Source organism: Rhea americana, unplaced genomic scaffold (assembly GCF_003343005.1).
Source record: "Rhea americana isolate MKP2758 unplaced genomic scaffold, rheAme1 scaffold_319, whole genome shotgun sequence".
In the NCBI taxonomy this organism is placed as follows: Eukaryota; Metazoa; Chordata; class Aves; order Rheiformes; family Rheidae; genus Rhea; species Rhea americana.
The window spans coordinates 710,162-722,658 of record NW_028186445.1 but is presented as its reverse complement, the minus strand read 5'-3'; the positions used below and the strand labels follow the sequence as shown (position 1 = coordinate 722,658).

Here is a 12,497-nt window from a genome sequence, read left to right as displayed (position 1 = left end):
TTTCTATCACGTATAAAGGGGTTCATGCTAACAAATGGCTATAGAACATTAAGTAACTGGGGGAAAAGAAGAAAAAAAAAGAGAGACAATACAAAGGTAGAACAGCATTCACCCTGGAGAGTGGCACAGCTATAGCAGCCATGATATTTACACARCTCCCACAGACATGAAATTTGGACTGACCTAATTATTGTAGTAGCAATTATTAAGTTCCAAAGGTAATGTTGCGCTTTACATGTCTGCAGAGTAAGAGGGACTATTTTAAGTAATACACCAAATAAAAAAAAAATTCTGTTTTACCAGAACTATGTCCAGTGCAAGAAAACCTTTCTTTACCAAAATAATAACAGAAGAGATGCTCCTCTGTAAACAAGCTTTGTACCTCAGATCAAAATTTTTTTTTTTTTATTGCAGGGAAATTAAAGCCTGAGGCAGTGAGACATATGCTTAATCATCACAGATAATTTATAATAATGCAAGAAGAGTATACTAAATTTTTTTGGTACAAAAATTGTTTTTGGTACTTTTCTTCTTCTGAAGAACAGTTGCTGAAATAAAAAAATATATACTTTTGGAGAAAAGTATACATGAACATAGGTCAAGTGCTGGTCTCCTCATAAGCTTCTTGCAGATAAAAGAAAGAAAAGGAAGCCTAACAGAAACTAAGCTGTCTTTTTTGACATATATCTAGATCTAATAAGACAGATCAAAGGATTTCCTCCCCCCTCTCCCGAAGTCAAACTGAAAGCACTTCTAGTTTATGGCAAGATACTGAACTTAGACAATGTTAACCTAGTTGTATAATTTAACATGAACTATTTTATTATGGGTAGTACTAGGGACTCATTTTAGAAGTAAAATTCAGTTTGACACTACACAGCAGAACAAAATAGYACCCAAACTATAAAATTTGTTTTCCCCTATCTAGTGGCATTCAGAAGTTTCTGACCCATAGAAGATAGAAACTCACAGCATGGGAAAACTCTATGTTTGTTCAAGGAGAGCAGGTAAAGTCTTGTAACAAATCAAACCATAGCCTGCAGTTTTGGTATCAAGAACTTATCTACAAAACAGACTCAAGAAATTCAACTTAAACCAATTAGAAACTTGAATTTAAAGCAGAGTAATTAAATAGCATTAGTGAGGACACAAACTCAAGGGGAAGCTCCTGTGAGTATAATTCACATTTAAATTAACTGATTCAGTCAGTTAAAAGGTATGAATTATATTCCAGAATGATGTCATATAGAAAAGTCCAGAAGTTTAGCTTATTCTGCACAAAATTTTCTTAATGGAAATTATTCTGCAACTATTCACAAAATCTGAGACGGGCTCCTAAAATAGCATGCCAGGAAAATATTACCAAAAAAAGGAATTTTCATTAAACTAGTTACCTGGTTTATTTGAAAGTGTTATGTTCAATTTGCCATTGAGGTATCCAATTAAATGGAGGGAAAAGAGAACACAGAGTGGGACTACAACAGATTTGCAAGAGACAAGTATTAAGCAGATTAGTCTCTTTAATAATGTTATGTCACTGACCTCTCAAAAAGACTCCTTTTACACTAAGTTTCTTGATCCTAGTGACATGCAGGCTAGGACAACACCAACATTTGTGTCACAGAAAAGAATTTGCTGATTCATCCCAGATATGAACAGATGCAATTTAAGGGCTAGCACAGCTGCTTSTGCCCGAGTTAATTTGACCCAGGTAGAGCCAGATCGATTTGAGAGTCTTAAAATGTCAGCTAATGGAACACCAAATACACTTGCAAAAATTCTGCAGTTACCCTCACAATGAGGAACTCTGTCATTTATATCAAAGGTGTGCTTTTACCAAAAGAAAAAAAGAAGTGAGGGAAGGGGGAAAAAAAAAAAGAAGAAAAAAAGAGGTGTAACTGCCTGAGTACATTTTTTACCGTCAGGTTTCAACAAGTATTCATTTGGTCAGCCRTTTAATATAAATTTAAAAGCAGAAATTAATTGTAAGAGTCTATTTTTTTGCACAGGGTGCGGTATATTGCCTTCAAGTCAAATAAACTTTAGGAATTTTCTCATCAACTTGTCAGTAGCAGAAATAACTTTTTCTTTTCTGAACAGTCTTGAATGGAAGAAGTTGTTGAACATGTTTAAAGTTCAGGTGCTTTCAATCTTTCTAGAACTCTGCTCAAGTATCAGAATCATGTGCAAGTGGTAATAATGCACAGAATTCCATTCAAGCTGGATTAAACCAGACATTTAGGCATTTTATAATTCATATATTAAAACCATTATGCAGTTTTAAATAGATTTCTTCCTTTTGAGCTATAAGTGTTATTTCACACACAGCTAAGGATTGGAAGAATTTTTATCACTGGCTTGCCACCTTAATTTTTGGGAACAAGAAAAAGCCAGCTGTTAGTTATAGCAGATAAAAGGTGATCAGGAAAACTAGTTTCAAAAGTACTGAAATAGGAAGTAAGTCATGTTAAGCACTGTGAAAGTTATACATTGGTCCTTTTCCATATTTAGCATCTGTTCCTTTATACTGCAGGTCCTATGATGAGACTGTCTCATTGGATGCGCAAACAAATTCCTTTCTGCTTACCATCTGGATCTTCTGCTGGCTGTATACTCATGTAAGGTTCACCTTTCTCCATGCGCGACTGCCTTTGTCGGCTTTCTTCTTCTAATGCAGCCTCAGCACGACTTTTTGCATTGATGTAGGCAAGGTATGCAGGAGAGTTATGGTAGGCCTTCATGGACTCATTGTACTCTATCTGAAATGTGACCAATATTGTTTGATTGCACCGTTGGACATTTTCAGACTTGACATAAATAGGTGCAACTCAAATTGTAGTTAAACGGACAAACCTATTTTGAATCATCTGGTTCATACAAAATTACTTTGTACAAGTGACTGCTCCCAGTTTTTCTTTTACATATTAGAACTGATTTCATTGACATTCATGTCTTAAAAACATTGAGTTTTTAGGTACACTTCAGTCATGATATCTGAGAAGTCTTATGATAGCCTTGTTACTGAGATTTAAAATCAAACACTTTAGAACAAGGTATTTATGATCTGACAAGCTGTTTCAAGGCAACTCATTTTTCTTATTTAATCATTCTCAATACTTCTTTGGCATTCTGACTAGATCTTTGATTATGATTTCTTCTGTTTCCCTTTTTCCAATAGGGCATGAACCAGTTTTCACAGTAATTTATGTTTTTAAGTTCTTTGATGCATCCCTGCACTGGGATGATACAGAATGCTGCAGCCAGACTACCGTCTCCTCCTTGTAATAGGACTGCATCACTATTTTCACCTTTTTTGAAATATTATCCTTTTTAATTGCTTTAATTTGCCTAGTCTAGGTTTTGTGTAGCAATTTCAGATATTTCCACAAAAAGCAAGATCTATTCTTCAATATTGTTACAAGTACCTAAAGGTATCATTTTCTTTATTATTAGGACTAGAATCCTTCTGCCTAGGAACTGTAAAAAAAWATATATATATAAATAAATAAATAAATAWATAWATATGTATAAAATCAAGATGGGCCCTGCCCCAAGGAGCTTACAATCTAAGCATTTTTACCAAGTAAAAATCCTTGATTTTGTTTCAACTAAAAGAGCATCCAGCTGTGAAGTACTTTTCTATTGACTTGGAATAAAAACAACTCTAAGTTCCTCAGGTTTGATCAGGTTCTGCACAAGCTCAGATGCCTAACAGATTTAAGCACAACACAGCAGGTGGACAAGTTACCCTCTGTGGCTTAGGATACCTGATACAATAACAGTCTTGTAAAAATCCTCAACACTTACCAACCTAGACACAAAACATAGCTGTCATCTTTTGTCATGAACATCAATAAAAAACAAATGCAAGAAAACCCTAAAAGTGGTATCTTTTTCTATCAGGAAACAATATACTATGCCATAACATGGAGTTACACCAGATTATACCATGGAAACAAACCCCTACGTGACTGGAAGTCTTTTATGGACATGTTCATGACTCAATAGCAGTAGTTGCAGAGCACCAGTTTTGAAAGAGGATTTTGGTGTTGAGACAATCTTTTCAACACTGATGTTGTACAATCAAATCCATTCATTAAACAGTTAAAATCGACACAATTATAAATACTTCATTTTGAATTAGGTCTAAAAACTGACCAGTCACAGTTGATGTACAGTTATTTTTTAAAAAAAAATAAAAAAATTTAAAAGACGTGTCAGGACATACTTCCATTTAAGTTACATATAGGGGGTCTCGTGAATGCCTCATATACATCACTGCATGGGTAAGATGAATTTTTCTTCTCAGACCAGTTCCTAGAAGAATCAGCTGTAATAAACATCCCAGATTTCTTCCATTTACCTTTTCGGCTTCATATTCATTCAAATACTCTTGCTTCTCTTCATCAGTGAGATCTCGCCACATTCCTCCAATAATCTTGCCAATTTCCCATAACTTCAAATCAGGATTGGACGCCTTCACTTGGTCCCAGACCTTAACAGAAACAGCTGGAGCTTTACTAATGATATCTAAATACTTCCAAATTAAACATTTTATATTGTCATCTCAGTGTTCTTTCTGGAACCACCATGAAAAAACAGGATTAAGTTAGGAGTGAGTCTGGCTAAACTATCTCGATTATTTTCTGGGGCAGGAAGTCAGTAGGAGGCCATCTACTGAAACGGGCAACTGCTGAAACGGCTTTGGTTTCATGAGAATAGTGCCTTTAACCCTCTTAATTCTCTTCTCAAATGCACATCGCTGCATCTCTGGGAAAAAAAATGCTACTGAGTAAACACATCCAGCAGTAGGTTATGATAAAGAGCACTGAGCTTTTCAGATCTGAATGTAACATTTCAAAATATTTTTCAGTCTTGCTGATCAATTTGAGTTCCAACAAGTTCTGACTCCACCAAAAACGTTTCTAACTTTATAGGGAAAAAAAAAAGGAGCGAGCTGCCAGTGTTATTTCTTGCTGTGAGAGATTAGAACGCCACTTGACTTTTTTTTTTTTTTGTTGTTGGTTTTTGGCCTAAGACAGGTATGCTGGTAAAGATACTTTACCAGGAGTGGAAGAATTTCCTTCTGGCTCACCTGCTGCAGACAGGCTCAARTGCCCTCCCCATGCCCAATCAGATTTCAGACTCCACAAGAGTCTCTCTCCTACTTTTTGTCAAACAGTTCATAGAATAGCGAAGTAAACGTTGCCACAGGCTAGGTTGGTGAAGGAGAACATGCAAAGTCCACTCATTGCTACTCTTCAGTCCAGCTACAGCACTGTACCAAGCCCAGTATACCGCAAGGAATACTTTCTGTTTATAAAAAGTTCTGTCAGTAAGTCACAGGAACTTCTGAATGTGGCAGGGTGGATCCTTGTCAGCAGAGACAGTGGTAGTATATTATCATTTTAGAGAATTTTTCCCCCCAGAAATTGGCAACTGCATGAACAGATTACTGCTGCCATTATTCTGAAGGGCAATGCATCTGTACTTTAAAATTCCCTTAAAAGAATGTGCAGGCTGTTAGAAGTAAAAGTTTAGAAGCTGAAACTAAGATAATAGCAATTAATTGTTAGCACATACAAACACTAACTTTTATTATTACTTGCTTGACACTGTATACCCACCTTCCGGCTGTACCTCATGTAGGGCATCAGAGGCTTGTCTGGGGGTTTGGGGGGCTTTGGAATGGTAATACCAGAGGAAGCCTATAAAAGAACCGAATAAATCCATTTGTTAATGTGATCACTGGACAGTTTCCATATACACTAGTTTTGGAATACACTCATTGTTGTGTAGTTAAACAAACCAAACCCAAATACCAAGCAACATCACCCCCAAAAGTTACCAAAACTGTGAATGGCTACAACTGGTCCTCACAGTAGTATTTTCCCAATCTAAATTTGTCCTTATATCTGTAAGTCTACAGAGCAGTTACTGGATAAATGTCCAAAAGGGCTCTACATTCTTAAAACTGAAAGGCACAGTTCAGAAAGCTATGGGGATATGCCAATCCCAGCATGTTGTTTTCRTCACTTCAGATAAGCAACTGTTATTGTATCTGTTTTGACAAGTTTAATGCATCTCCTGGGGGTAGGGAAAGAAAATAAAGAAAAAGTTCTAAGAGCATGAATTATCTAGACATCCTTTAATTTTCAAATAATTTTAGAAAGTTTGTCCAAACAAATACATACATTTGTTATAGAAACATATTTTGGAAATATTTTTGGAAATATATTTGTAACTACTCACTATAAAAAGAAAACATCCCTATGCAACTGATCTCCCCGTGTGCATTATTTGTATCCAAGCTCTACTGCAGCTCTCTAAATTAGACTGTAATATTCCTGTGTGCTCTTATCTTCCTTTAGATTAGTACAACATCAAGCATGTTGCTTCCACTAAACAAAAGAGCACTGAACAGTAAGCATTACTGATGGAAAGCTGCTGCATCCACCTGTTCTTGTCCCCTTAAGCTACCAAACACCTCAGAGAACAGATCTGTAAGACAGCGTTTTCTTCTCCTAAAGTAGCACAATGATATTACAGTCCATATCAACTGCAGGTTCTGAAAATCTCAATTCTTAAAGCACTTACACAAACAAGGAGTTTCACTGTATTAAGTGACACCATTTTCATGAAAATATAAAGCACTTTCAAACTTTTCTAAGACTATGGCCATAGGTTAAATAAATACTTGGATCTGGCCAAGGAGGCTAGTGTTCAGCATTCGGCTTCCAAAATTCTCCTCTAGATATTTTTGTTTCACTGAATTTATGAAGTTCCATGAAACAATGCATACAGAATTGCATATAGATATAAATAATGTACATGAGGTATATGTATTACCAAAATGTATACACATACACGCACAGATGGATTTGGAAAACATTAACGGAAATTGTTCAATGCTTTTAAATTAATAGGAATTTAAAGACACCATACATATATTGGTATATGCATGGCAGAGAAGGCTGCATATGCTTATGACATACAGAAACAATGAAAGTTCTCAGACAAAACCTAACTTAGAAAAGAAATATATGATGTTCCAGCTGGTATAGCGCAAGTCTTTCCTGTAAGCATTTTAACAAAATAGATGAACTTCTAGGAAAATTTATACAAGAGGCATATAAGGACGTATAGTGCATTAAAAGCACCATTTATTCCTTGATCAATTTTTCTTTATACGACGTTCCAAATTGAAGTGTTTTGAGATAGAAAGTTGTACATGAAGAAAAAAAGCTAAGACTGTAAGAATTACAGAAATCTTATCTTTTTGGTTGTGTTTTAAAAATGTTATGGATTTACTCTATTTCTATTGTGTTTGTTATGAAAAAATCGCACTTTCTGCAGTATGTTCTTCTTTCCTGGCTACACCAGATGCTCAGATCTTTTATCTGTATTTGAAAGAAGTCGTCACCTCTCTCTCTCATCACTTGAGTCCAGCTCACTTTATTTATTCCATGAAAAATGGATTTAACATCCGTTTTCCAGATACCTACAGAGTACAAAATAAAAGCTTGCATCTCTTGCATGGCTCAGTAATATGAAGCAATTACTATTAGTGATCACCTGTTTGGAAAATACCTTCTTCCTCTTTGTGCTAGTAAGCTTCAATAAAATTAGTAGTTCCCTCCCTCTCTACTCACACTTCTCTACTCACACTATAAACCTTTTCCCTAAGCATGCAGTGGCCACTGAAGACCACAGAAAGTCTTTCTTTTTGGAATTCCATATCATACATGAGCACAACATTTTATCCCTACTGAACAGAAGTCCATTTTCTGGTAAAAGGTTTCACAGTGAAAGGGAAGGGGGGAGGGGAGAAATAAGAAGTAATTTCTGTTTTTATAAAAAGTGGCAGCAGCCAAGATTCAGAAGAACCTAACTCTAAAGCCATTTCTGGTCAATTCCTGTTGTTTGCCGGATGATGTAATAGTTGATTCTCCTACCGTGACCCGGCTGTTGGTGCCCGGGTTCCCTCCCAGCCTGTAGTTGTTGTAGGCCAGATGGCTGTATGGATTGTATCCCACAAACCCTGGTGTGCTGGGCATTTGCTGATGGAAACAAATGAGACAAAAACACGAATGAGAAATGAGCTCAAACGAGGAAAACACAGAAATGAAAATGAACTGCAATATGGCATGCAAAAGCAATCAGAATTTAAACAAGCAAATGAGGTGTAGCAGTTGATATCTTCTCAGTATGTAAAGGTTACTCCAATATAAACCTATCAAGGAAACAAGTTTTTTAGCCCAGTGTGTCACTACAAATTTCTGTCTCAAGTTTGTGGTTTTATTTTTTAAACTTGTAACTTTTAAAAACAAGCATTCCATAAATTCTGCACATGGCTAATAAAGTTGTCCAATATATAAGCCACCAAGCAATTCAAAGACTCTTATATCCAACTTACAAGGTAACGTAGCACGCAGTAGGTGGGCAGAAGTCCCTAGTATCAGTATTTACTGTATCAATGAAAATCTCCTTCTGCCTTTCTTCCCATCCTTCTGTCTTTCCAACAAACATTTAATACTATCAACAGGAAAGAATCTCTCAAAGTATCATCTGTGTACAGGTAGAAATATCTGAAAACTTTCTTGGTGATCTGCAATATTTAAATATTTTGGGGAACTAGGAGATTAGGAAGCTGGGGAGATGATTCACAGAGATGTAATTCTGTTAGGAGGTAGCCTGCAGAATGACAGAGTTGAAGAACCACTGCAATAAAATCCATACGTTAGAAACTACAAACTCATCAGATCACTACTTCATTGAATCCAAGACAATTTCAGAAGTTAATGAACATATCTTCATCCATTCTTGAAAGTGGATCAATTTGTATTCACCTGCAGTAGCGTGAAGATAATCTTCATTTGTTCCAATCCCTTCTTTCCTATCATCTACATAAGAGTCCAGACTRTGATGGTCCTATCATTCCATTATATAAAGATTCATAATGTCCTCTAGTGTTTCTAAGAGTTTTTAAAAGAAACATTTATACAATGTCCCAATCTTAGTGGTACTCTGGCCCTAATAAGAAACACATACACCAAGAGTCTTATAAAATGATTTGCTCACTAGACCCATTATAGATTACTATTACAAAAATCTATGAATAAGTTCAGGAAGCCAAAGTGACACTACGCAGATAAAAACAGTGACTAAGAATAGCCTATAAACTAAACTACATTAACTTGCAATGTTTTCAAGTATATGTAGACACACTGTAGTTTATTGCTAAACATAAACAGTAAAGTTATGCTTTAAGACTCAATCTTCAAATGTATGTTTTATTGCCAAATTTTAACTCAGTCACAGTAGTTGACATTAACTCAGTCTCCGTGCCTGCAATCATGACATATTCATTCACTATTTAATAAGCTGTGGTTTTACTATAGTTCAGTATTAGTGTAGTAAAAGGCTTTGAGTAAACTGAATTACATCTCCAACAAAATTGAATGACAATTATAACCTCTGTGTGCTTAACTCTTTATTTCTGTAAGACAGGTGTTAAATATTACGGGGGAACTACCTATCATCACACTAGATGATGTTTAGAGAACTTTTACTACAGATATAATATTGCAGTTAGTGAGGACTGCTCATATTTTGTTTAGAACAGTAACACGAGCTGTAAGCCAGGTGTGTCTACTCTTTTTTTTTTTTTTTGACTTGCATTAACAGAGCACAGATCATCAAGGATGGGGTACACAGTAATTTACATAATGCAGAAGAGCCTTGTAAAACAGGCAATACATGTCACGTTGCAGATCTGAAATTTAATGTTCAGATACCCTCCTAAAAACTTACTAACTCAACTAAAAGTTAATAAAACTAAAACAAACAACCTGCCAAACCTCCCTCCCACGCCAACACCCATATCAATATACTCCATTAAAAAACATCTGCATCCGTGCCAAGTCCCAAGAGAATCAGCGTTCTATGTGTATGTCTGGTTCTTGAAGCAGGAATCCAGTTGTAAGAACAGATGCCATCATAATTTTTGTAGTTTTTGCACAAGTCTATAAAGTTGTGTGCAAAATGAAAACTCTGAACAAACTATGCCAAAAATAGTAAAATATTTTATTTCCATAAGTTTTTAAAGAACAATCTATGTTTATACAATATAGCATTTTCAAGCCTTTTTAGATGTAAAGTCTGGCACAATAAAGGATCACACTTCCCCTAGATCCCATCCTGTACTTTTCATCCCAGATGCACAAACCAAGAACACTCTACTGGATAACAATTTTCAAATTTTCTGTGGTCAGGAACTTCACTAGCATCCTTGTTCCCTCTTTGGCACAGAGAATTAGTACTTTCTTGGGTCAATGCGTTAATCCTCAAATGCAAGCTATTAAAGAAATACAAATGCTATGTATTTGCTTTCAAGTGCTTTTCTGACCACAGGACATTGGTATTTCAATACCTTTTTTATATATGCACGCACACAACTGGATGTGATTTAAAACTACTTTTCATGTTTCTGTAAGTGTCATTCCAAACCATACAGTAAAATATATTTTTCATGCAACAGACTTCAAATTACCATGGATTTCAAAAAGTTTGAATAAGACTGTCACCGTGAATGTTTTGTTATTCTGCTGCACTGTAACAAAAACATGCATACTCTTCTATTCCCCTGAAAGTCAGCTATGTAGGTACAAGTGTGTATCAGTTTGTTCTTAAATATTCCACTATACTTTTGCAACAAGCTGTGAATATAATTTCAGACCAAGGCTCAATGCTATCTGTGTAAATAAAATTAGGGACATGTCTAGATAATCACACTGACTGCTTATAGAAAATTAAGTATCCGAAGGATCTAGCCTTAAAGGCCTAACAAGTTTATGCAGCTTCTCTTTCATGAATTGCTTTAAGAATTGTTGAGATGCATTTAAACAATGCATATCATGTTACTAATGAAATACAGTTAGTTTATGTTTCCAGTGTAGGAAGCTGATGCACCTTCTGTGTTATTGCTATGTAAGTTATTAAAGGCCGTATAACCAGATCTGTGTTAATGAGAAAAATCACTATACTTACGGTTGCAGGAGCTGGGGTAGGAGGTGGGGCATAAGATGGCCTTTCTGTTGAAAGATAAACGCAAGCAAAACATTTTTTCTTGAAAATGCATATGAATTCTTTATAAGGCATCCAGAGTGCCAAACACTTTTCAAAGATTTACAGGGAAGAAAAAAAATTAGAAATCTTGGTTTCAAAGACCTTCCATTATATTACTGAAGACAGTAAAACAACATATAGAAAAGAAAGGAAAAAGAAAAACCCCACACCACTGCCACATTGCTGGCTTTTTTATTTAGACATAAGATTAAAAACTATAAAATGCATTTAAATGCAGAGCAGTTAAAAAGAAGGTATGCAAAAGTGGTGAAAAAACATTCAGGAGAAATTCTTCTTATCTGAATTGTCTATGAAAACTGAGGGTTAGAATCAAAAAGTAGTCTTTGCTATGTTATAGTATGCTTTAGAAATAAACAGGAACAGGCTGAATTCTTGTCACACCTGGGATACAAGAAATCAGCCACAACTAAGATTTAAGGCCAAGAGTTTGGTCAAAAATGACTACACTTCATATCATTCCTTTTCACACAAGGAATAAAGGAATTATCTTACAATTAGGTTCTGCTGAATTAGGTCTTTAATTCATCAAATTAAAGGAAGAAAAATCTGAAAACTTACTTGACATTTTGATAGGCAAATTTTCAGCCACCTGACATTATATTTGTAATTCTGAAAAACAAAAGAATATCATGCTATTAAATATTAAGCTTTGCCAGATCTTTGGAGCTTCCATTGTTATAGTTATTATTAAAAATTTGAAAATTTTTGAATGAAGACAGAAGAAAGTTTCTAAGAACTAAAGGCAATATCTCATTGTAAAATGAATGTGTTTTCCAAGGAATCTGGCCTTAAATACCCGTGATTCAGGTTTATGCAATCCTCATGTTACAGATTTTAACTTTTTTTCCTAAGAAACAAAACAATACATATCATTATTTTGCACAGCCTGCTTCAGAAACCTGGTCTTCAGGTGTGAATGACCTCGCTGAATATTTCTGTTATGGAACAGGAAAAACTAACCGCCAAACATGACAGAAGCCAGAGACTTCGTCACAGCATCAGCTATGGGATGTTAGCATATTTGATCTCCTTTAGCATCAAGCTCGTAAGTGCATAAGAAAAATACGTTATAACAAAGCAGTATTTTTTCGGCCTTCCTCTTAAAGCAACTGCGTCCCGATTGCAACGGAGCTTGCGCCCGCTCCGGCTCTACACGAGGCTACAACGTCCTTAGCTTTGTATTTTTCTCGTTTTCCGCACTGAAACGCTCACGAAACTCAACAGGGCAGAAGCAGCGCCGCTGCTCCCCATCCCCGGCCCCAGCGCTCCCGCTTCGCCCGAGCGCGGAAGCGCCGCCCGCTCCCCACAGGCGGCGGAGCGGGGGCAGGGCCCCGCCGCGCCCGGTACCG

At 36.0% G+C, this 12,497-nt stretch overlaps 1 protein-coding gene across 3 annotated transcripts in view; it reads right to left on the bottom strand.

Annotated features, from left to right (window-relative positions):
• Positions 1-12,130, bottom strand: part of SMARCE1 (SWI/SNF related BAF chromatin remodeling complex subunit E1) — a 16,727-nt gene extending 4,597 nt beyond the window's left edge. Inside the window, exons 1-6 of one of the 3 annotated variants that reach the window (XM_085310418.1) lie at positions 12,109-12,130; positions 11,707-11,757; positions 11,050-11,093; positions 7,893-8,060; positions 5,628-5,708; positions 2,588-2,759 (exon numbers count right to left, since the gene is read on the bottom strand). In XM_085310418.1, coding sequence (XP_085166544.1) covers positions 2,588-2,759; positions 5,628-5,708; positions 7,893-8,060; positions 11,050-11,093; positions 11,707-11,713 — 472 coding nt within the window. In that variant the 5' untranslated portion in view covers positions 11,714-11,757; positions 12,109-12,130. Of the gene's footprint in view, positions 1-2,587; positions 2,760-4,363; positions 4,496-5,627; positions 5,709-7,892; positions 8,061-11,049; positions 11,094-11,706; positions 11,758-12,108 lie in introns of those variants that run through there. The other 2 variants (XM_085310416.1, XM_085310417.1) reach the window with 2 other exon arrangements.
• Positions 12,131-12,497: the final 367 nt, after the last annotated feature.